At 44.4% G+C, this 26,376-nt stretch overlaps 1 protein-coding gene across 2 annotated transcripts in view; it reads right to left on the minus strand.

The window, feature by feature from the left end:
• ALK (ALK receptor tyrosine kinase) overlaps positions 1-26,376 on the minus strand; it is a 946,570-nt gene that overhangs the window by 225,774 nt on the left and 694,420 nt on the right. For both annotated transcript variants that reach the window (XM_075339043.1, XM_075339042.1), the window contains exon 5: positions 22,939-23,066. In XM_075339043.1, the coding sequence (XP_075195158.1) occupies positions 22,939-23,066 (128 nt within the window). The remainder of the gene's footprint in view (positions 1-22,938; positions 23,067-26,376) is intronic.

The following is a 26,376-nucleotide window of genomic DNA, read 5'->3' on the forward strand; positions in this document are numbered from 1 at the left end:
TCTGTACATGATACAAATATTTAGTTTTTATTTTTTACTCTTGTTTATTTACTTTGATGTTATATGGGAGACAATATAACCTCTTTGTTATTATATACAATTTTTGTTCCTCATTTTGATGTATGCTTATTGTCTCTCCTTTGTGATTGTGTGCAGTGGTTGTTTTTTCCCTGTCTGTGTTCTTTGTGGGGCTTGTTAAGGATCTCCAGCCCGCCTCAAGGGTGGTGGAGAGGGGGAGTAAGATCAGGGCTCAGACAGGAGTCAGGGTCACGCTGGGGGCTCAGACCTGGCTACTATCAAGTCTACCTCTGAGGTAAGGGACAGCGCAGGGACCCCAGTCTGAGGGCCACTATAGGTGTCCCTATTTAGGCATTTCATACTCCACAATATATGTATTTTCCATCTACAAATACATTATCGAGGACCAAAGTGCCCACAGTGCTCACAGAATCGTAATGCCCACATTGTGTCACCCACGATTGTACCAATCACAGCGCTCCCATAGTCCCAAAAAAGTCCTGCAATAGTTGTACTACAGGATGTAAAACTCCCATAGGCACCCAACATTTATCGTCCCCCACAAGATGACTTTGTCAATCAGAAGACTCCCGTGTGCAGAGGAGTGTACCCCTAAGGGTTAATTCCCATGTAGCAGATTTTGCTGCAAAAATTTCTGCCAAAACTCACTTCCACTTATCTATATCAATCTCTATCGGCCGTGAGATGGTTAAGTAATCCTCCTGTGGAAATGATGGCTTTAATGATCGCAGAGCCAAAAGAAACATTAGATGTTCTCCTTGCCATGTGTCTAATGAACTTTCACATGCGGCCGACGTCCAAATAACTAGATATGCTCATCAGCTAGCGGTGGCGCTGTGCCCGGAGCTGGCACACAGGCACGTCATTAAGAAGACTCTGCCGCCAAGTATCATAAAGTTACAGGAGCATCCTCTGCTCCCCACCAAGGTAACATCAGACGAGCGCCAGACAAGTGAAATATTGTAACTTTTCATGATAATGTCAGTGATCCTCTCTTAAAGGCGACCTGCCACTTCCTATATTTATATATATATATATATATATATATATATATATAGTACAGACCAAAAGTTTGGACACACCTTCTCATTCAAAGAGTTTTCTTTATTTTCATGACTCTGAATATTGTAGATTCACATTGAAGGCATCAACACTATGAATTAACACATGTGGAATGAAATACTTAAAAAAGTGTGATACAACTGAAAATATGTCTTATATTCTAGGTTCTTCACAGTCGCCACCTTTTGCTTTGATGACTGCTTTGCACACTCTTGGCATTCTCTTGATGAGCTTCAAGAGGTAGTCCCCGGAAATGGTCTTCACTTCACAGGTGCGCCCTGTCAGGTTTAATAAGTGGGATTTCTTGCCTTATAAATGGGGTTGGGACCATCAGTTGTGTTGTGCAGAAGTCTGGTGGATACACAGCTGATAGTCCTACTGAATAGACTGTTAGCTGCTTTTTTCTTGCCATAATACAAATTCTAAGTAAAGAAAAACGAGTGGCCATTATTACTGTAAGAAATGAAGGTCAGTCAGTCCGAAAAATTGGGAAAACTTTGAAAGTGTCCCCAAGTGCAGTGGCAAAAACCATCAAACGCTACAAAGAAACTGGCTCACAAGAGGACCGCCCCAGGAAAGGAAGACCAAGAGTCACCTCTGCTGCGGAGGATAAGTTTATCCGAGTCACCAGCCTCAGAAATCGCAGGTTAACAGCAGCTCAGATTAGAGACCAGGTCAATGCCACACAGAGTTCTAGCTGCAGACACATCTCTAGAACAACTGTTAAGAGGAGGCTTTGTGCAGCAGCCTTCATGGTAAAATAGCTGCTAGGAAATCACTGCTAAGGACAGGCAACAAGCAGAAGAGACTTGTTTGGGTAAAGAACACAAGGAATGGACATTAGCCCAGTGGAAATCTGTGCTTTGGTCTGTTGAGTCCAAATTTGAGATCTTTGGATCCAACCACCGTGTCTTTGTAGAAAAGGTGAACGGATGGACTCTACATGGCTGGTTCCCACCATGAAGCATGGAGGAGGAGGTGTGATGGTGTGGGGGGGCTTTGCTGGTGACACTGTTGGGGATTTATTGAAAATTGAAGGCATACAGAACCAGCATGGCTACCGCAGCATATTGCAGCAGCGTGCTATTCCATCTGGTTTGCGTTTAGTTGGACCATCATTTATTTTTCAACAGGACAATGACCCCAAACACACCTCCAGGCTGTGTAAGGGCTATTTGACTAAGAAGGAGAGTGATGGGGTGCTATGCCAGATGACCTGGCCTCCACAGTCACCAGACCTGAACCCAATCGAGATGGTTTGGAGTGAGCTGGACCGCAGAGTGAAGGCAAAAGGGCCAACAAGTGCTAAGCATCTCTGGGAACTCCTTCAAGACTGTTGGAAAACCATTTCCGGTGACTACCTCTTGAAGCTCATCAAGAGAATGCCAAGAGTGTGCAAAGCAGTAATCAAAGCAAAAGGTGGCGACTGTGAAGAACCTAGAATATAAGACATATTTTCAACTGTTTCACACTTTTTTGTTAAGTATTACATTCCACATGTGATAATTCATAGTTTTGATGTCTTCAATGTGAATCTACAATTTTCAGAGTCATGAAAATAAAATAAAGAAAACTCTTTGAATAAGAAGGTGTGTCCAGACCTTTGGACTGTACTGTGTATGTATATATATATATATATATATATATATATATATATATATATATATATTTCCTGGTGTAAAAGCCGCTGTTCTTCTGAATCCGGCGCTGTTTTCCTCTTGTTTCTACGCCTCTCTGTTCCAGAGATACGGCCTCTTCTTTATTTTATATAAATCTAGTCTTGTTAACCAAGTGGGCATTGTCCTCAACTCTTCTCTGTAGGCGGGCTCTTCAAGGGCTACACCCAGTTGGCTAAAATGCTCTATTTATATACAGAGAAGAAAAGAGGCCGTATCTCAGGATCGGAGAGGCGCAGAAAAAAAAGGAAAACAGCGCCAGATTCAGGAGAACAGCGGCATTGCATCAATTAAAAAAAATTACATATTTTTGGCAAGTGAGGGGCCATCTTTAATCATGAATCATGGGTGGAGTTTTCTGCACATTTGTAGGGGGAGTGATAACATCTCACTAAGGTTGTCATTTTGGGAGATGGGGGTCCCAGCCAAGGTTTGCCTCATCTCCTTTGCATTATGGATGCCAGAGACATTTATATGATGCCCCTATATATACATTCCTATATATATAAAAATAGGGTTTGGAGAATTGACCTGAGTGCCATGGATGTAGTGGGAGGAACAAACACACGCTCCTCCTGTCCAGACAAACCCGATACCATAATTTGGGGTTAATCTACACTCACTACAGAGCGCCCGCTTTTCTATGTATGGCATTGCTTACTGTATGTAATGTTTCTATATTGGCAATATATGGCACTATTATATTACAAATGTTAAGGATCCCTATATTATCATCATGGTTCACTATTTATCGGTACTGCTATATTATATTAGCATTATCCTCTATTTACATCAGTGTTTGGCATTGTAAGTCCATCATGTGTCGGGCGGTATACGGCACTATTGGCAATATATGTCACTATTACAGTAGCACTGAAGGATTGATATAGAGCATTGTATATTCTTTTATTATATTATCACTCTTAAGCTGATCCTCAAGCTAGGGGACCCTTTGCTATCCCTAAACTCAGGGATACTCCTGATGGTGGAGAGGCCTGAGTCTCCTTCCTGGCCCTGCTCTTGACCAGTACTGAGCTGATCCCTCTTACCCCCAGGGAGAGACAGGACAGGAGTGTGTAGAAACACAGATAAAGAACAAAAATTCTGTCACACAGGACACACAGACACACAAAGGTAAAGACAATAAAAGGTTCAGGAGGAAAACAAGAGCAGGAAGGAAGCTACAAAATAACACAACTTTCACCAGTAAGTCTGGGCCACAACACCTCACAGACCAACATAGAAAAAACTATAGCTGGTATGGGTAGAAGGATTCCACCAGCATAAATAGGAGGGGAGCAAATGAGATAGGCCTTCCCACAACATGTGATTAAAGAAGCAAGCAGACCATCAGAGATTAACTCTTGCTAGCCTGCCTATGAAGCACACAGCAGGTCGATGCCCGAGTCTGCCTATGTTGATCCCAGACAAGAGGGAAACCATTGGGCAGAGTGTCAGAATCCGCAATCTGAACAGCGCCCGATGCTGCCATGACTGTCAGCGAAGTTTGTCCAAAGCTCCGTGTGACAATATGGTACTATTATCTTAGTTTTGCATATTGTATTAGCAATCTTTTCTAGGTCTCCACTGTCAATGTTATATTGTCGCTGTATCATACTATTATATTAGCAGTGTATGGCACAATTATATCAGTGCTGTAAATTATATAGGATTTCTCTTCTATATATGCCACTATGTGGCAGAGTAAATCAATGATATATTAGCAGTATATAGTTTTATTATTTTGACAACATATGGCAATATTACACTGGCGTTGTGAGAATTACGTTGCATGTTGGCATTATCTTATTGGCAATGTTTGGCAGTATTATATTGGCATTGTATCATAATTAAGCACTCACGTGTATGTGCTTCAATGTTTGGCTCTGTAAGTTAATGTTATGTAAGCAGTATATGGACTTTACATATTATCACTATATGGCACTAATACAGTATCATTCAGAAGGCTCTATATTGTCAGCCACTATTTCATTGGCACTCTATTAACACTCTCTAGTAGAATATTCCACGCCTATATTATGTTTGTTATATTGGTAGAATATAGTCCTATTATATTCCTGGTATATGGCGCTATTATACCACAGCAGCACTTTTCTATCCACATCACTGTTAGATACTATATAGTTATTATATTGGTAATGTATGGCACTATTACTGTAAATAAACGTTGTGAGGTTTTTTATATTGGCAGTATATGGCACTATTACTGTATAATAGCATTATGAGGCTTTTTATATTGGCAGTATATGACACTATTATATTGGCAGTATATGGCACTATTACTGTATATTAGCATTGTGAGGGTTTTTATATTGGCAGTATATGGCACTCTTATTGGTAATGTATGGCACTATTACTGTATATTAGCATTGTGAGGCTTTTTATATTGGCAGTATATGACACTATTATATTGGCAGTATATGGCACTATTACTGTATATTAGCATTGTGAGGGGTTTTATATTGGCAGTATATGGCACTCTTATATTGGTAATGTATGGCACTATTACTGTATATTAGCATTGTGAAGTTTTTATAGTAGCAGTATATGGCACTATTATATTGGTAATGTATTGCACTATTACTGTATATTAGCATTGTGAAGTTTTTATATTGGCAGCATATGACACTATTATATTGGCAGTATATGGCACTATTACTGTATTTTATATTGGCAGTATATGGCACTATTATATTGGTAATGTACGGCACTATTACAGTATATTAGCATTGTGAGCTTTTTTTATACTGGCAGTATATGGTACTATTATATTGGTAATGTACAGCACTATTAGCGTATATTAGCATTGTGAGGGTTTTTATGTTGGTACTATATGGCACTATTATATTGGTAATGTACGGCACTATTACTGTATATTAGCATTGTGAGCTTTTTTTATACTGGCAGTATATGGCACTATTATATTGGTAATGTACGGCACTATTACTGTATATTAGCATTGTGAGTTTTTTTATATTGGCAGAATATGGCACTATTATATTGGAAATGTACGGCACTATTACTGTATATTAACATTGTGAAGGTTTTTTTTATATTGGCAGAATATGGCACTATTATATTGGAAATGTACGGCACTATTACTGTATATTAGCATTGTCAGTTTTTTTTATATTGACAGTATATGGCACTATTACTGTATATTAGCATTGTGATTTTTTTTTCTATATTGGCAGAATATGGCAATATTATATTGGAAATGTACGGCACTATTACTGTATATTAGCATTGTGAGTTTTTTTATATTGTTAGTATATGACAATATTACATTGGCAGTATATGGCACTATCACTGTATATTTGCATTGTGAGGTTTTTTATACTGGCACTATATGGCACTATTACTGCATTTGAGCATTGTGAGGTTTTTATATTGGCATTATACGGCAGTATTATATTGCTAATGTATGGCACTATTCCTGTATATTAGCATTGTGAGGTTTTTATATTAGCAGTGTATTATATTGGCACTGTATGGCAGCATTATATGTGCACTGTATATTGTATTATCATGTTCTTCGGGAGTCTGGTTCTGCTTTTCTTGTCGCCTTGCGCCATAAATGTGACGCACGCCCTTCATAAATTCCCATTGAGGTCACGTCGTCGTCAGTGCCTGCAGATAAAGCTGATCATGTAGGGATCCGGGTGAGCGGCGCCGGCTGTGGCGCTGACTGCTCCGGCGCCCGGCGACGTCTCCGCACATTGTCTTTGTTTGGCCATTTCATAATGAATTAAAATGTGTTAGCGAATAATTCCAATAATAAAAAACACACAGACGCAGAGATGTGATGGCGGAGAGCCGCCGCCGCCAGGGCTCGTATCATCACACGGATGTCCGGGAGAGACACGGTGACTAATCTTTTCATTTTAGAGAAAACATAAAAACTTTCCTTAGGCAACGAGATTTCCAGTGAACCCGACGCGTTTTGCATATTAAAATGCTGCAGCGGGAAAAGCTTCATTATCGGAGAAAGCAGAAGCGTCTTCCTGGTAGGTCGCGGTCTTCTAAGAATAAATCCTTATACACAAGCGAAGCGGATCCTACCGGGTCACGGGGGAGACTGCGCTCATCTCACCCGTCCTATATTGCGGATTTAAAGAGACAGAGACGCAGATAAGTCACCCTGTGCGCTCGGATCTTCCTGGGTCATGAATTAAATTCCAGAGCGACGGTGAAGACTGACACTTAACTGTCAATTATTCTGTACACAGAGGGTAATAACAAAAACCTGGGAGGAAAGGAATATGACAATCCCTACAGTACCGCAGCATTCTAGCACAGCTTGCTCCAATGTTTCCTACAGCTGATCACTGGGGGGCAACATCAAGTCAGCCTGCTATGGGGGGGTCTCTGGGAGAACCTCAGAACAGATTTATACAGCCACCACTAGGGGGAGCTCATTACATAGAGATTTATACATCCACCACTAGAGGGAGCTCACTACATACAGATTTATACAGTCACCACTAGAGGGAGCTCACTACATACAGATTTATACAGCCACCACTAGAGGGAGCTCACTACATACAGATTTATACAGCCACCACTAGAGGGAGCTCACTACATACAGATTTATACAGCCACCACTAGAGGAAGCTCACTACATACAGATTTATACAGCCACCACTAGAGGGAGCTCACTACATACAGATTTATACAGCCACCACTAGGGGGAGCTCACTACATACAGATTTATATAGCCACCACTAGAAGGATCTCACTACATACAGATTTATACATCCACCACTAGAGGGAGCTCACTACATACAGATTTATACAGCCACCACTAGAAGGATCTCACTACATACAGATTTATACAGCCACCACTAGAGGGAGCTCACTACATACAGATTTATACAGCCACCACTAGAGGGAGATCACTACACACAGATTTATACAGCCACCACTAGAGGGAGCTCACTACATACAGATTTATACAGTCACCACTAGAGGGAGCTCACTACACACAGATTTATACAGCTACCACTAGAGGGAGCTCACTACATACAGATTTATACAGCCACCACTAGGGGGAGCTCACTACATACAGATTTATACAGCCACCACTAGGGGGAGCTCACTACATACAGATTTATACAGCCACCACTAGAGGGAGCTCACTACATACAGATTTATACAGTCACCACTAGAGGGAGCTCACTACACACAGATTTATACAGCCACCACTAGAGGGAGCTCACTACATACAGATTTATACAGCCACCACTAGAGGGAGCTCACTACACACAGATTTATACAGTCACCACTAGAAGGAGCTCACTACATACAGATTTATACAGCCACCACTAGGGGGAGCTCACTACACACAGATTTATACAGTCACCACTAGAAGGAGCTCACTACATACAGATTTATACAACCACCACTAGGGGGAGCTCACTACACACAGATTTATACAGCCACCACTAGAGGGAGCTCACTACATACAGATTTATACAGCCACCACTAGAGGGAGCTCACTACATACAGATTTATACAGCCACCACTAGAAGGGGCTCACTACACACAGATTTATACAGCCACCACTAGAGGGAGCTCACTACATACAGATTTATACAGCCACCACTAGAGGGAGCTCACTACACACAGATTTATACAGTCACCACTAGAGGGAGCTCACTACATACAGATTTATACAGCCACCACTAGAGGGAGCTCACTACATACAGATTTATACAGTCACCACTAGAGGGAGATCACTACATACAGATTTATACAGCCACCACTAGAAGGGGCTCACTACACACAGATTTATACAGCCACCACTAGAGGGAGCTCACTACATACAGATTTATACAGCCACCACTAGAGGGAGCTCACTACACACAGATTTATACAGTCACCACTAGAGGGAGCTCACTACATACAGATTTATACAGCCACCACTAGAGGGAGCTCACTACATACAGATTTATACAGTCACCACTAGAGGGAGCTCACTACATACAGATTTATACAGTCACCACTAGAAGGAGCTCACTACACACAGATTTATACAGCCACCACTAGAGGGAGCTCACTACATACAGATTTATACAGCCACCACTAGAGGGAGCTCACTACATACAGATTTATACAGTCACCACTAGAGGGAGCTCACTACATACAGATTTATACAGTCACCACTAGAGGGAGCTCACTACATACAGATTTATACAGCCACCACTAGAGGGAGCTCACTACATACAGATTTATACAGCCACCACTAGAGGGAGCTCACTACATACAGATTTATACAGCCACCACTAGAGGGAGCTCACTACATACAGATTTATACAGCCACCACTAGAGGGAGCTCACTACATACAGATTTATACAGTCACCACTAGAGGGAGCTCACTACATACAGATTTATACAGCCGCCACTAGAGGGAGCTCACTACATACAGATTTATACAGCCACCACTAGAGGGAGCTCACTACATACAGATTTATACAGTCACCACTAGAGGAAGCTCACTACATACAGATTTATACAGCCACCACTAGAGGGAGCTCACTACATACAGATTTATACAGCCACCACTCTTCATGCTGTGTGGTCCGGGCTTTTATCATCTCCTCCTGACCAGACTTCAGGGTCTAAGCTACAAGTCTATAAAAATAATCCCTCTTGGCCAAACATTTACTTTTCCATAACTAGAACACAGCAGGTAAGAGAGACTTCAGAAGACGGGTGTGAGATGATTTATCTGCGGCAGGCACCATGTCATATTTATATCCACTCTCAGAGAGGATGATTCATTGGATTTGCCACATCCGGAATACCCAGCATTGTCTGTGCAGAGGTATTGGAAGAATGAAATATGTGAGGATGGAGCACAAGGGAGGGGACGCAAGGTCACAGAGCAGGTGGCACCGATCCGGCTCATCTCCGGCAAAAAATGAAGTCCATTAAAAGGACAATAGACCTGCAGACTGCAGTACAGAGGAACAGAATTTATTGCTTCGTTATTGCTCCCTGTTATCAGCGCCTTCAGTTCTTGACTTTAGTGTTCTACAATAGGATAAGTGATGGTTTCTGGAAACTCACCCAAAGTTCATTGCAGGAACCCAACCTTAGGCTGTTGGGCTCTGTGCACACGCTCTGTTTGCTGGGATTTCGGAAAAGAAACTGAGCAGAACCTCCAAGCGTTTGAGGAGCTTTGCATTTTTGAGGAACATTTAAAGAGTTCCTGCTCAAAAAATTGCTAACCCCACCCCCCCCCTGTGTGCACAGAGCCTTGCAGAGTTTTTGAATTTTTTTTTTCCCTGTAGTGATTTTGAAGAATTTTTGAATAGTTTTTTTTGCCTCGAACGTCTTCATGCTTGTCACACTAATTTTCAATATTTTCTGGACAGCTGGACCAATATTCATGGACACCATCGCATGGCAAAGACCACAAAATGATATTTTATGTGCACTGACCTCTCATACACAATGATGTCTGTATATTTTAGCTGGATTTGCTTCCGTGGACACACATTCAGATAAAATGTATTGTGGTGCAGAGAGCCGCTGACTCCCTGCACTGCAATACATGACACCGGCCAATCAGAGGGCAGGAGCTGACATTGGGGCGCCCATTACGAGCTGCGCATGGCACTGACGTCATGTGGTGGGCGCGCTGAAGCCAGCTGTCAGGATCTGCTCTGGTTATGGAAGAAGACGCTGCATGTCGTTGGAGTGGTGGAAGAAGGTAAGAATAATTTTTTTTTTAAAATGTGTTAGAAGAGAGCAGCAGAATGGAGGAAATTATTACTGAAAAGGGCCCAGTATGGAGGCATTATCACTGAAAAGGGCCCAGGATGGGGAACATTATTACTGTAAGGGGCCCAGTATGGAGGCATTATCACTGAAAAGGGCCCAGGATGGGGAACATTATTACTGTAAGGGGCCCAGTATGGAGGCATTATCACTGAAAAGGGCCCAGGATGGGGAACATTATTACTGTAAGGGGCCCAGTATGGTGAACATTATTACTGTAAGGGGCCCAGTATGGAGGCATTATTACTGAAAAGGGCCCAGGATGGGGAACATTATTACTGAAAAGGGCCCAGAATGGGGAACACTATTACTGTAAGGGGCCCAGTATGGAGGCATTACACTGAAAAGGGCCCAGGATGGGGAACATTATTACTGAAAAGGGCCCAGTATGGAGGCATTACACTGAAAAGGGCCCAGGATGGGGAACATTATTACTGAAAAGGGCCCAGTATGGAGGCATTATCACTGAAAAGGGCCCAGGATGGGGAACATTATTACTGTAAGGGGCCCAGTATGGAGGCATTATTACTGAAAAGGGCTCAGGATGGGGAACATTATTACTGAAAAGGGCCCAGAATAGGGGAAGATTATTACTGTAAGGGTCCCAGTATGGAGGCATTATTACTGAAAAGGGCCCAGGATGGGGAACATTATTACTGAAAAGGGCCCAGAATGGGGAACACTATTACTGTAAGGGGCCCAGTATGGAGGCATTACACTGAAAAGGGCCCAGGATGGGGAACATTATTACTGAAAAGGGCCCAGAATGGGGAACACTATTACTGTAAGGGGTCCTGTATGGAGGCATTACACTGAAAAGGGCCCAGGATGGGGAACATTATTACTGAAAAGGGCCCAGGATGGGGAACATTATTACTGTAAGGAGCCCAGTATGGAGGCATTATTACTGAAAAGGGCTCAGGATGGGGAACATTATTACTGAAAATGGCCCAGAATGGTGAACATTATTACTGTAAGGGGCCCAGTATGGAGGCATTATCACTGAAAAGGGCCCAGGATGGGGAACATTATTACTGAAAAGGGCCCAGAATGGGGAACATTATTACTGTAAGGGGTCCAGGATGGGGAACATTACACTGAAAAGGGCCCAGGATGGGGAACATTATTACTGAAAAGGGCCCAGAATGGGGAACATTATTACTGTAAGGGGTCCAGGATGGGGAACATTATTACTGTAAGGGGTCCAGGATGGGGAACATTATTACTGAAAAGGGCTCAGGATGGGGAACATTATTACTGAAAAGGGCCCAGAATGGGGAACATTATTACTGTAAGGGGCCCAGTATGGAGGCATTATCACTGAAAAGGGCCCAGGATGGGGAACATTATTACTGAAAAGGGCCCAGAATGGGGAACATTATTACTGTAAGGGGTCCAGGATGGGGAACATTATCACTGAAAAGGGCCCAGGATGGGGAACATTATTACTGAAAAGGGCCCAGAATGGGGAACATTATTACTGTAAGGGGTCCAGGATGGGGAACATTATTACTGTAAGGGGTCCAGGATGGGGAACATTATTACTGAAAAGGGCTCAGGATGGGGAACATTATTACTGAAAAGGGCCCAGAATGGGGAACATTATTACTGTAAGGGGCCCAGTATGGAGGCATTATTACTGAAAAGGGCTCAGGATGGGGAACATTATTACTGAAAAGGGCCCAGAATGGTGAACATTATTACTGTAAGGGACCCAGTATGGAGGCATTATACTGAAAAGGGCCCAGGATGGGGAACATTATTACTGAAAAGGGCCCAGAATGGGGAACACTATTACTGTAAGGGGCCCAGTATGGAGGCATTACACTGAAAAGGGCCCAGGATGGGGAACATTATTACTGTAAGGGACCCAGTATGGAGGCATTATACTGAAAAGGGCCCAGGATGGGGAACATTATTACTGAAAAGGGCCCAGAATGGGGAACACTATTACTGTAAGGGGCCCAGTATGGAGGCATTACACTGAAAAGGGCCCAGGATGGGGAACATTATTACTGAAAAGGGCCCAGTATGGAGGCATTATCACTGAAAAGGGCCCAGGATGGGGGACATAATTACTGTAAGGGGCCCAGTATGGAGGCATTATTACTGAAAAGGGCTCAGGATGGGGAACATTATTACTGAAAAAGGCCCAGAATAGGGGAACATTATTACTGTAAGGGGCCCAGTATGGAGGCATTATTACTGAAAAGGGCCCAGGATGGGGAACATTATTACTGAAAAGGGCCCAGAATGGGGAACACTATTACTGTAAGGGGCCCAGTATGGAGGCATTACACTGAAAAGGGCCCAGGATGGGGAACATTATTACTGAAAAGGGCCCAGAATGGGGAACACTATTACTGTAAGGGGTCCAGTATGGAGGCATTACACTGAAAAGGGCCCAGGATGGGGAACATTATTACTGAAAAGGGCCCAGGTTGGGGAACATTATTACTGTAAGGAGCCCAGTATGGAGGCATTATTACTGAAAAGGGCCCAGGATGGGGAACATTATTACTGAAAAGGGCCCAGAATGGGGAACATTATTACTGTAAGGGGTCCAGGATGGGGAACATTATCACTGAAAAGGGCCCAGGATGGGGAACATTATTACTGAAAGGGGCCCAGAATGGGGAACATTATTACTGTAAGGGGTCCAGGATGGGGAACATTATTACTGTAAGGGGTCCAGGATGGGGAACATTATTACTGAAAAGGGCTCAGGATGGGGAACATTATTACTGAAAAGGGCCCAGAATGGGGAACATTATTACTGTAAGGGGCCCAGTATGGAGGCATTATTACTGAAAAGGGCTCAGGATGGGGAACATTATTACTGAAAAGGGCCCAGAATGGTGAACATTATTACTGTAAGGGGCCCAGTATGGAGGCATTATTACTGAAAAGGGCCCAGGATGGGGAACATTATTACTGAAAAGGGCCCAGAATGGTGAACATTATTACTGTAAGGAGCCCAGTATGGAGGCATTATTACGGTAAGGGGCCCAGTATGGAGGTATATACATTACTACTGAAAAGGGCCCAGGATGGGGAACATTACTACTGGATAGAGCCCAGGATGGGGGACATTATTATAGGAAAGGATTCAGTATAGAAGTTATTATTACAGTTTGGGGCCCAAGATGGGGGACATTATAACAAGATGACGACATTATTAGAGAAAAGGACTCAGGATGAAGGACATTATTACAGGAAGGGTGTGAGTATGGGAAACATGGTAATGCAAAGGGTCACAGGATGGTGGACATTATACCAAGAAGTGGCCAAGGTAGGGGCAAATAATTTCGGAAAGGGGCTCAGAATAGAGGGCTAGAAGGGTGGACGTAATTACACAAAGTGACCAGGATGGGGACACCCAGTATACAGGACAGGAGGAGGGGTACTGTGCAGTGTAGAGTAGTTGAGATTTGTGTTTTTGAGCTTGGTCTGTATTGCTGAAAGTAAAGCATCTGCGGGGTATACAGAGCACATCCGATATGACAGGCACTCTGGAGTTTGGAGGGGGGCAGCGTATACTGTCTGTGTTCCTCCTCCTACACCAGGGTCCATCTATCATATCTGCCAGTTATATGCAGGAATAGCTGGAGGACCGGCCCTCGGGGGTAATCTGCAGTCAGAGCCCGGCGCCCACCCTGCATCCACAGTCCATGGCGTTTTCTAGCAGATCCCTTTACTGCAGCCTGTCATCAGTCTGGATAGAGTTGGTAGCGGTAATTTTAAGAATGAAAAATGGAGGCAACCCCCCGATCTCTTATGCTGTGTACTACGGTCCTCATCCCTCACCGGTCGCTTGAGAAGTGCCTTGTACACAATGTGTATATGCAGTGGAAAATGAGAAGAAAAATAAATAAATAAGGGTGAATTGGTTTTTTGTTTTTTTTTTTACTGGACACAACGGACCGGAGATAAAAACACCGGGGTTTTGTGGAATATCCTGGAGCGTTTCCTGAATCCTTTCGGTTGCATTCTACCTAGTTTGGAGCAGATCTCATCTGAAGACGGATCATCCACTTTCTTTTATTGCACCCGGTGTTTTTTAAAACTTAAAGAGGACAAAAAAAAACCCCTACATATCTACTGCAAAGGGGATTAAAGGGGCTGTCCACTTCTCGCACAATTGTGTCCCCAGAGTGAAATAAGCAAAGCTTAACAATGAAATAACAGGTGATTTTTAGGTGATTTTTGAGGCTCTTCTGGAGCAGATCTGCACAAAGCCGAACTGTGTATATGGAGAAATGGCATCGCTGCCACGCAGGAGAAATTCAGTGTCCGCATGGTGCAGAAAGCTGCAACTATCCTTCCCCAAAGTATCACAACATGACAGTAGGTGTTCGACTCGAGGAGGGGGCGGCAAAACTTCTGAATGGGCTATTAACAAGGTAACCATGTTTATCTCTCTGCTGCCGTCTGTGCCCCTCTATCCCACCCAGCCTGCACCCATATATCATAGCCTGCACCCCTCTATCCCACACAGCCTGTGCCCCTCTATCGCACCCAGCCTGCACCCATATATCATAGCCTGCACCCCTCTGTCCCACACAGCCTGTGCCCCTCTATCGCACCCAGCCTGCACCTATCTATCACAGCTTGCACCCCTCTATCCCACACAGGCTGTGTCCCTCCGTCACAGTCTGCACCCCTCTATCCCACACAGCCTGTGCTCCTCTATCCCACACAGCCTGTGCCCCTCCATCACAGTCTGCACCCCTCTATCCCACACAGCCTGTGTCCCTCTATCCCACACAGCCTGTGCCCCTCCATCACAGTCTGCACCCCTCTATCCCACACAGCCTGTGCCCCTCCATCACAGTCTGCACCCCTCTATCCCACACAGCCTGTGTCCCTCTATCCCACACAGCCTGCACCCATATATCATAGCCTGCACCCCTCTGTCCCACACAGCCTGTGCCCCTCTATCGCACCCAGCCTGCACCTATCTATCACAGCTTGCACCCCTCTGTCCCTCCGTCACAGTCTGCACCCCTCTATCCCACACAGCCTGTGTCCCTCTATCCCACACAATCTGCACCCATCTGTCACAGCCTGCACCCTAATATCCCACACAGCCTGCACCCCTCTATCCCACACAGCCTGTGCCCCTCCGTCACAGTCTGCACCCCTCTATCCCACACAGCCTGTGTCCCTCTATCCCACACAATCTGCACCCATCTGTCACAGCCTGCACCCCTCTATCCCACACAGCCTGTGCCCCTCCATCACAGCCTGCACCCCTCTATCCCACACAGTCTGCTCCCCTCCATCACAGTCTGCACCCCTCTATCCCACACAGCCTGTGCCCCTCTGTCAGAACCTCCCCCCCTGTCACACTCAGCACCCCCCATGTCCTCCTCTTCCCTCATTACCTGACACATGTGCCCTCATCTTCTACAGCTGCTCTTTTATTTTCTGGCTCCTCCCACACGTGTCACATGGGCATGACATCATCACAGGTCCTGCACCACCTGCAGATATCTTCCTCTGTCTGGGCCAGGAGCAGATTAGCGTTCCTGCCTCTGCAGCGCCCATCTATAGATTCCCCTCCCCCTTGAAAAACATTGCCGTATTTGCTACTTGGCTCGGCAAAGGCAAATGGGGATTTATTGAAAACACAGTGTCTTATCATGGTCCTGGGTGGCAGTAGCTCCGGGTGGGCCCCTCTAGGTCATGACCCGGGGTCTCGGCCCCTCTGCCCCCCCCAGTAGCTATGCTACTGACAAGGTGCCTTATGGTTCCCTGATGCCTATAATTCACCAGATTAGCTCAAATTTGGGCAGGAAATTCAAATGTATTCAATGCAAACCAAATCGCCAGTAGACATTATAAATGATGTATAACAACTGGAGGGGTTAAAAAGTTAGAAAGCAACCCACCCAGACCTTGACTTGGCCACTTGCTCCCTCCTTCTGGCTCCGGTCTCCTCCTCCGTGTAGCCACTGGGTGACACGAGGACAATGTTTCCTTATTTTTTTACCGCCTTCCCGACTTTAAAAATATTTACACAAAATTGCCAGTCAATTTGCAGGAATCCAATTTCCCAAAAATTTGGGTTCCTGGTGAATGTGACATTTTCAGCAGATTGCTCATCTTTACTCTTCAGATTTAAAGATATCAACGATTATGGCGCAAGCATAAAAATGATCTTCAGGAAAAATTATGAAAAAGTGCACCATAAATGTGAAATTATACTTGGTCGAATTATTTTTGCTCTTGAATCATTACGTCAACTGTTCTGTGTCCTGACAATGAATCTCGCAGCTCTCTCTGCCCCTCTCACAGCAGAAACTCACAATGTAACCAAGGCACCATCTGGGGATTCAGCTGCATTATCAGGGTCTCTAAGGCTCTGTTCACACTGCTGCTTCCGGGCAGTGCTTCCGGGCAGTGCTTCCAGGCAGTGCTCCCAGGCAGTGCTTCCGGGCAGTGCTCCTGGGCAGTGCTTCCGGGCAGTGCTCCTGGGCACTGCTTCCAGGCACTGCTTCCGAGCAGTGCTTCCGGGCAGTGCTTCCGGGCAGTGCTTCCGGGCAGTGCTCCTGGGCAGTGCTCCCGGGCAGTGCTCCCGGGCAGTGCTTCCGGGCAGTGCTCCTGGGCAATGCTTCCGGGCAGTGCTTCCGGGCAGTGCTCCTGGGCAATGCTTCCGGGCAGTGCTTCCGGGCAGTGCTCCTGGGCAGCGCTTCCGGGCAGTGCTCCCGGGCAGTGCTTCCGGGCAGTGCTCCTGGGCAGTGCTTCCGGGCAGTGCTTCCGGGCAATGCTTCCGGGCAGTGCTTCTGGGCAGTGCTTCCGGGCAGTGCTTCTGGGCAGTGCTTCCGGGCAGTGCTTCTGGGAAGTGCTCCTGGGCAATGCTTCCGGGCAGTGCTTCTGGGCAGTGCTTCCGGGCAGTGCTCCTGGGCAGCGCTTCCGGGCAGTGCTCCCGGGCAGTGCTCCTGGGCAGCGCTTCCGGGCAGTGCTCCCGGGCAGTGCTTCCGGGCAGTGCTCCTGGGCAGTGCTTCCGGGCAGTGCTTCCGGGCAGTGCTCCTGGGCAGTGCTCCCGGGCAGTGCTTCCGGGCAGTGCTTCCGGGCAGTGCTCCTGGGAAGTGCTCCCGGGCAGTGCTTCCGGGCAGTGCTTCCGGGCAGTGCTCCTGGGCAGTGCTCCCGGGCAGTGCTTCCGGGCAGTGCTCCCAGGCAGTGCTCCCGGGCAGTGCTCCCGGGCAGTGCTTCCGGGCAGTGTTCTGGATTGCTTTGCATTCTTATACAGAATATCATGGCTTTTTCTTCCAGCCTCAGTAATATCAGCACCCTATATGCACAGCGCTCACAGAAACAGCATCTTATGGCAAATGCATCATCTCCCCAGTGACGGCTCCTGGAATGGGAGGGTAATGGATATCTGTATCAGGGTATAATGTGCGCAGCCTGTTCAGTATTTGCTGCTGACATTTCTGCAGCAGGAAAAATGCTCAGATCCCACCAGAGACAACATCTACAAGGAGCTTCTTCTTCCCGTGTTTCTGTGCACTTTGTCTGTTCCCCCTGTATTCAGAAGACATACTGATAGGGAACATAGTGACCCCCAATGGGGACAGTGATGATGTCTGTACAGTGCTCTGGAATATAATAAAGACATCAATGTGGAAATATTGCTGCAGTATCTCTCCTTGCAATACGTGCCCGACCTTACTGACTTATTTTCCCTGTTCAGCTACAAAGAAAACTTGGCTCAAATCAAATATATAAATCTAATTTAAAGGGCATTTCATATACACGGTGATACGGCTGGTCCTGCTTTTCTCATTGGTGCTCACTAGTGATGCTCGGGCGGTCAGTGCACAACCATGCTTGGGTCAGGTCAGGTGCTCAGTGCACTACCATGCTCAGGTGCTCGGTGGCCAGTGGACTACCATACTCGGTGCACTACTATGCTCGGTTGCTCTGTGCACTACCATGCTCAGACGCTCAGTGCATTACCATACTCGGTGCACTACTATGCTCAGTGCATTACCATGCTCAGGTGCTCACTGCACAATCCATGCTCAGGTGCTCGGTACTTGTAACGAGCAGTTGGACCCTTCGGTGGGCTTGACTTGAGTACCGTGTGTAATGGAAGTAAATTGGGAACTTGAGCATTTTTCTGGAAAATCTTCCCCCATTGACGTCCATTATATGTGGTACACGAGCTGCACCCATCTGAGCATTCAATCACTTGTTACGAGTATCGATCACCAAAGCATGGTAGTGCACTGAGCACCCGAGCATGGTAGGGCACTGATCACCCGAGTATGGTAGTGCACCAAGCACCCAAGCATGGTAATGCACCGATCACCCGAGCATGGTAGGGCACTGATCACCCGAGTATGGTAGTGCACCAAGCACCCAAGCATGGTAATGCACCGATCACCCGAGCATGGTAGTGCACTGAGCACCCGAGCATGGTAATGCACCGATCACCCGAGCATGATAGTGCACTGAGCACCTGAGCATGGTAGTGCACTGAGCACCCGAGCATGGTAGTGCACTGAGCACCCGAGCATGGTAGGGCACTGATCACCCGAGTATGGTAGTGCACCAAGCACCCAAGCATGGTAATGCACCGATCACCCGAGCATGATAGTGCACTGAGCACCCGAGCATGGTAGTGCACTGATCACCCGAGCATGGTAATCCACTGATCACCCGAGCATGGTAGTGCACTGAGCACCCGAGCATGGTAGTGCACCGATCACCCGAGCATGGTAGTGCACCGAGCACCCGAGCATGGTAGTGCACTGAGCACCCGAGCATGGTAATGCACCGATCACCTGAGCATGATAGTGCACTGAGCACCCGAGCATGGTAGTGCACTGATCACCCGAGCATGGTAATCCACTGATCACCCGAGCATGGTAGTGCACTGATCACCCGAGCATGGTAATCCACTGATCACCCGAGCATGGTAGTGCACCGATCACCCGAGCATGGTAGTGCACTGAGCACCCAAGCTTGGTAATGCACCGATCACCCGAACATGGTAGTACACCGATCACTCAAGCATGGTAGTGCATTGAGCACCCAAGTATGGTAATGCACCGATCACGCAAGCATTGTAGTGCAACGATCACCCAAGTATGGTAATGCACCGATCACCCAAGCATGGTAATGCACTGATCACCTGAGCATGGTAATGCACCAATCACCCGAGCATGATAGTGCACTGAGCACCCGAGCATGGTAGTGCACCGATCACCCGAGCATGGTAGTGCACCGATCACCCGAGCATGGTAGTGCACCGAGCACCCGAGCATGGTAGTGCACTGAGCACCCGAGCATGGTAATGCACCGATCACCTGAGCATGATAGTGCACTGAGCACCCAAGCTTGGTAATGCACCGATCACTTGAGCATGGTAGTGTACTGAGCACCCGAGCATGGTAGTGCACTGATCACCCGAGCATGGTAATCCACTGATCACCCGAGCATGGTAGTGCACTGAGCACCCGAGCATGGTAGTGCACTGAGCACCCGAGCATGGTAGTGCACCGATCACCCGAGCATGGTAGTGCACTGAGCACCCAAGCTTGGTAATGCACCGATCACTTGAGCATGGTAGTGCACTGAGCACCCGAGCATGGTAGTGCACTGAGCACCCGAGCATGGTAGTGCACTGAGCACCCGAGCATGGTAGTGCACCGATCACCCGAGCATGGTAGTGCACTGAGCACCCAAGCTTGGTAATGCACCGATCACTTGAGCATGGTAGTGCACTGAGCACCCGAGCATGGTAGTGCACTGATCACCCGAGCATGGTAATCCACTGATCACCCGAGCATGGTAGTGCACCGATCACCCGAGCATGGTAGTGCACTGAGCACCCGAGCTTGGTAATGCACCGATCACCTGAGCATGGTAGTGCACTGAGCACCCGAGCATGGTAATGCACCGATCACTCAAGCATGGTAGTGCATTGAGCACCCAAGTATGGTAATGCACCGATCACGCAAGCATTGTAGTGCACCGATCACCCAAGTATGGTAATGCACCGATCACCCAAGCATGGTAATGCACTGATCACCCAAGCATGGTAATGCACCAATCACCTGAGCATGGTAGTGCATTGAGCACCCGAGCATGGTAATGCACCGATCACTCAAGCATGGTAGTGCATTGAGCATGGTAGTGCATTGAGCATGGTAGTGGTCGCTCATCACTAATGTTCACTGTTAATCTCTATCCCATCAGGTCATGCACAACAGACAGTTGTTAGTTTTGATAGAGTGGTGCAATATTACGGTCAATATCATTAGATCTGGAAATTAATAAAAAATGTGACATTTTATCATACAGTATGCATTATATATGTACTGTAGCCCCTTTAATTTACGAACTATGTTTTATCTAATATCTGCACACAAAAAGGCTTCTAAAACCTTGGTTACAATTCCACATTGTTTTAAAGACACATAATTTGCTTGCTGGGAGTGGAGAAACGTCATTTCAGTAAACCAGTTTAGAAGGTCTCATCAGCACCATGCATCTATTACTGCATCTATTACTGCATCTCTTACTGCATCTCTTACTGCATCTATTACTGCATCTCTTACTGCATCTATTACTGCATCTCTTACTGCATCTATTACTGCATCTCTTACTGCATCTATTACTGCATCTATTACTGCATCTATTACTGCATCTATTACTGCATCTATTACTGCATCTATTACTGCATCTCTTACTGCATCTATTACTGCATCTCTTACTGCATCTATTACTGCATCTCTTACTGCATCTCTTACTGCATCTCTTACTGCACGTTTTGGTGAAGTTTTGAGGTCACAAGGATGCACCCAAATGCATTTCCTTCCCTCAGCAAAGTCTATGACATTCCTATAGTGCTTCAGAAGCTGAAACATTTGTATCTATACAACTCTCTGTTATGTAAACATTCCGGACTCCAGACTGATACATTGTAGCAAAGCACCAGAGCTCTGCGCAGCTGCTGCTGATGGGTTCAGCTCACAGAGCGTTGTCCACACTGGATACAATGGTTTCCAGCACAGGATTAGCCTATGTTTGCAGGTTGCATTTTTGCAGCATTTTTTTTTTTTTTAAGCATTTGCTTTTTACAGTAGCAGCAAAAGCTTAAGTTTTCTGAAACCTCACGCACTTGTTTGTTTTTCCTGTCTGATTGCCATCTACAGATTGTCAATTCTTTCAGTGCTTTTGCTGTACAGTAAAACCTTGGATTATGAATATAATTGGTTCCGGGAGTTTGCTCTTAAACAAAGTTACTCTTATATCAAAGCAAATTTTCCCATAGGAAATAATTGAAATGCAGACAATTCGTTCCACAACCCAAAAATATTTACAGTATTTATACAAACTTATTGCAGTAATACAAAATAATGTCCTGTATTAATATAAAATTATTACAGTCACTAATACAAAATACTGCACAGTAAAAACAAATTAAACCGCGCATTAGCTTCCAATAGAATTGTTGGTGTGCGGGAGGTACAAGCAATGTGCTGCACTGGTTAGCAGAAACAAAGTACAATACTATATCCACAAATGCAAATTGATAGACATGCTATATAGTATATACTGTACTGTACAATGGTATACTGTATACAGTACATACGGACAGAAAATTACCTCCAGAGCGGGGTCAGAGCGCGGTGAAAGGACAGAACCGGAAGTGTGCACGGTGAGTATTTGCTCTTATTGCAAAGCATTGCTCTTAAACCAAGTTACAAATGTATAAAAAGCTTTGCTTGTCTTGCAAAATGCTCTCAAACCAAGTTACTCTTAAACCAAGGTTCTACTGTATTTTTGTTGCATTTATTTCACCCATAGAAAGCAATGAGAAAGTGTAAAAAAATGCAACCATGCGTTATTGCTGCATTTTTAGTGAATAAAACTAACTTTATTAAAGATGTGCTGTAGATAAATGACACATATATAATCCAGAAAAACGCCAAAAAAGCAGAAAACCTGCTTTTTTTTAAAAGTAACTTCTTCATTGCCAAAAAAACAGGTTTTGCCTGCAGAAAAAGCCACCTGCAGAAACATAAGGTGTGAACACAGCCTTACTGCCTGCAAGGAATCAAGACTTCTCATTCACCTATGTCCAACATGTTGAAGTCTTGAAATACAAAGTATCTAAATAAACGTTGTAGCTGTTTATTTCCAAGATTCTGGAACGTTCTCCTTAAAACTTATTTTGCCCATTAAATCCTTTCAAATAAATTCGCTCCATAGATGACTCCGGGCAAACGAACGACTTATAACATATTGTGTGGTCTCGGAAATTTAACAAAATAAATTGAAAAAATGTAAATAATATCACAGAGAGTGGCTGAATGTGGATCAGGGGTTAATTACCTTTGGTGCAGTTTTTCATGGTGAAGGAATCAATGGCGGCGACACTCGGGCCCCTCTCATCCATATAATCCAGAGAGATCCGGAAGGGCTTCATTCTGTATCCAACAGGTCCTCCAATCGTCACCCATCTGAGCTCAGTACACAGTAGAAAAAGAGAAAAGAGGGAAAGGCTGATGAGAACGCAGGTATCTGTCCTCCACATGGGACGTGGCCCACACCCACACGACCACCGAGCCACCATGATGGCGGCGCAGCAGCGTGGCATGCATTGGCCAACGTCCATCCGAGTTTTAGAACTTTGTGAATGATATTCCCTCCAGCAAAAAAAACAGAAGCAATTAACCCCCTAATCTCCTTACCAGCAGAATTCACGCCGGCCCTTTAATTCCTAAACACAGCGTCCATTCTTCCCACTACATATATGTCTTGATGAGGATGAAGAGTCACAGAGAATCGCAACCCCAGGGACACAAGTAAAGGCCGGAATTACAATCTGCTATTAATAGAGGATGTGTTCAGTGGTTAAATCACACGTCTGTCTATAACGTCCATCTATCCCGACTGTCTGAGCCCCGGGAAAGATAATTAGGTTAAAGGAAAGAACGAAGACAGACTCGTATTATACACCAGACACATAATACAATATAAGCAGTATTATAGGAGTTAAATACTGGTGCATAGGGGCGGTATTATAGTAGTTATATTCTTGTACATAGGAGCAGTATTATAGTAGTTATATTCTTGTACACAGGGGGCAGTATTATAGTAGTTATATTCTTGTACATTGGAGCAGTATTATAGTAGTTATATTCTTGTACATAGGGGCATTATTATAGTAGTTATATTCTTGTATATAGGAGCAGTATTATAGTAGTTATAGTCTTGTACATAGGGACAGTATTATAGTAGTTATATTCTTGTACATAGGGGCAGTATTATAGTAGTTATATTCTTGTACATAGGGGCAGTATTATAGTAGTTATAGTCTTGTACATAGGGGCAGTATTATAGTAGTTATATTCTTGTACATGGGGCAGTATTATAGTAGTTATATTCTTGTACATAAGGGCAGTATTATAGTAGTTATATTCTTGTACATAGGGACAGTATTATAGTAGTTATATTCTTGTACATAGGGGCAGTATTATAGTAGTTATATTCTTGTACATAAGGGCAGTATTATAGTAGTTATATTCTTGTACATAGGGACAGTATTATAGTAGTTATATTCTTGTACAAAGGGACAGTATTATAGTAGTTAAATTCTTGTACATAGGGGCAGTATTATAGTAGTTATGTTCTTGTACATAGGGGCAGTATTATAGTAGTTATATTCTTGTACATAAGGGCAGTATTATAGTAGTTATATTCTTGTACATAGGGACAGTATTATAGTAGTTATATTCTTGTACATAGGGGCAGTATTATAGTAGTTATATTCTTGTACATAGGGGCAGTATTATAGTAGTTATATTCTTGTACATAGGGACAGTATTATAGTAGTTATATTCTTGTACATAGGGGCAGTATTATAGTAGTTATATTCTTGTACATAGGGGCAGTATTATAGTAGTTATATTCTTGTACATAGGGGGCAGTATTATAGTAGTTATATTCTTGTACATAGAGGGCAGTATTATAGTAGTTATATTCTTGTACATAGAGGGCAGTATTATAGTAGTTATATTCTTGTACATAGGGGGCAGTATTATAGTAGATATATCCTTGTACATAGGGACAGTATTATAGTAGTTATATTCTTGTACATAGGGGGCAGTATTATAGTAGTTATATTCTTGTACATAGGGGCAGTATTATAGTAGTTATATTCTTGTACATAGGGGAAGTATTATAGTAGTTATATTCTTGTATAAAGGGGGCAGTATTATAGTAGTTATATTCTTATACATAGGGACAGTATTATAGTAGTTAGAATCTTATTGAGAATTATGGTAGATATATTCCTGCTCAGGTGAAGTCTCGTCTCCATTATATTTCATCTCTGGGTATAAATCTTGTATAACACTATTACAATATTCCTCTTGTTAAGTGGTTACTTGCTCATGTTAATTCTCTATTGCTTTTCCTGCCTTGAGCCTCATAAATAATTGTTATTTTAAAAGGTTTTGTTTGTATGGAGATTGCACAAATCAGCGCACTCTCCGGGATTACTCTCACAAGGCGCTGACTCAAGCACTTTCAGGCAGAAGAAAAAAAGTTAAAATATATATAACGGGTCAGAATGCAACAGAACGGCGACTAGATATAAATATTGAAGGGTGTCATTGAAAAGACGGATATATATGGAGGGGAGATGAGCGGCGCATTAATCAGATGACGCTCTTCTTGCCTATGCCGTTACTGATGTCTCAATATGCGGCAGAGTTTAGGGCTTCCTTTATGTGGACATCCCAAGTCGGTCCTCTCTGGGCTCCTGATATCTTGTAAAAATGGAATTTGTGTAACCTAATATTTCATAACATCTTTATTATTATTAGTGATGCGAGATGTTTGTACTTTTTTTAAAAAAAGTTTATTTTGGAACCCAAACTTGATCTCGGATGCCAAACCTCATACAAGTCAATGGAGACCCAAACTTCTCTGCTGTAAAATGGCTGTAAAATAGTCATAGTAAGGGCTTGGGGGCTGCAAAACGAAGCAAAATGGGGCAATTTCCCTGAAACAAATGTGGATAGGGAATAAATAAATAATAAAAAATAAAGATATGGGATCTAGTCTATTTTTTGATAATCAGCAAGGGTAAAGCAGACAGCTGGGGGCTGATCTTAGGCTCGGAAGGTCCATGATTAATTGGCCCTTCCCAGCCTAAAATAGCAGCCCACAGCCTCTCCAAAAGTGGCACATACATTAGATGCTCCAATTCTGGCACTTTATACAGCTCTTCCCGATTGCCCTGGTGCGGTGGCAATCAGGGTAATACTTTGGGATTAATGCCAGCTGGGTAACATCAGCTGGCATCAAACCAGACACCCCTGTTACTAACCCAGTAAGTGTAGAATAAAAAAAAGACACAGACATGGAAAAATAGTTTAATTGAATAGAGACTCCCCCACATGCCCTCATTCACCAATTTGTTACTTCAAAATAAAATAAATCCTGATAGCTGCTGAAGATCAGGAGTGACGTATGGAGCTTTATTCTCAGAAAGAAGCTCCATATGAACATTGTGGGACAATACACTTTGGATTACGTTGGAACTTTTAGCATTTATTTTGAAGTAATAAATTGGTGAATGAAGAAGTGTGATGGTGTTTAAACTTTTTTTCCCTGTGTTTTAACTCTATACTTACTGGATTAGTAATGGTGGTGTCTGATAGACACCTCTCCATTTCTAATTCCTGGGCTTGATGCCAGCTGACATTACACAGCTGACATCAACCCCAAAAGTATTACTCTGATTGCCACCGCACCAGGACA

Source organism: Anomaloglossus baeobatrachus, chromosome 3 (genome assembly GCF_048569485.1).
Source record: "Anomaloglossus baeobatrachus isolate aAnoBae1 chromosome 3, aAnoBae1.hap1, whole genome shotgun sequence".
NCBI lineage: Eukaryota > Metazoa > Chordata > Amphibia > Anura > Aromobatidae > Anomaloglossus > Anomaloglossus baeobatrachus.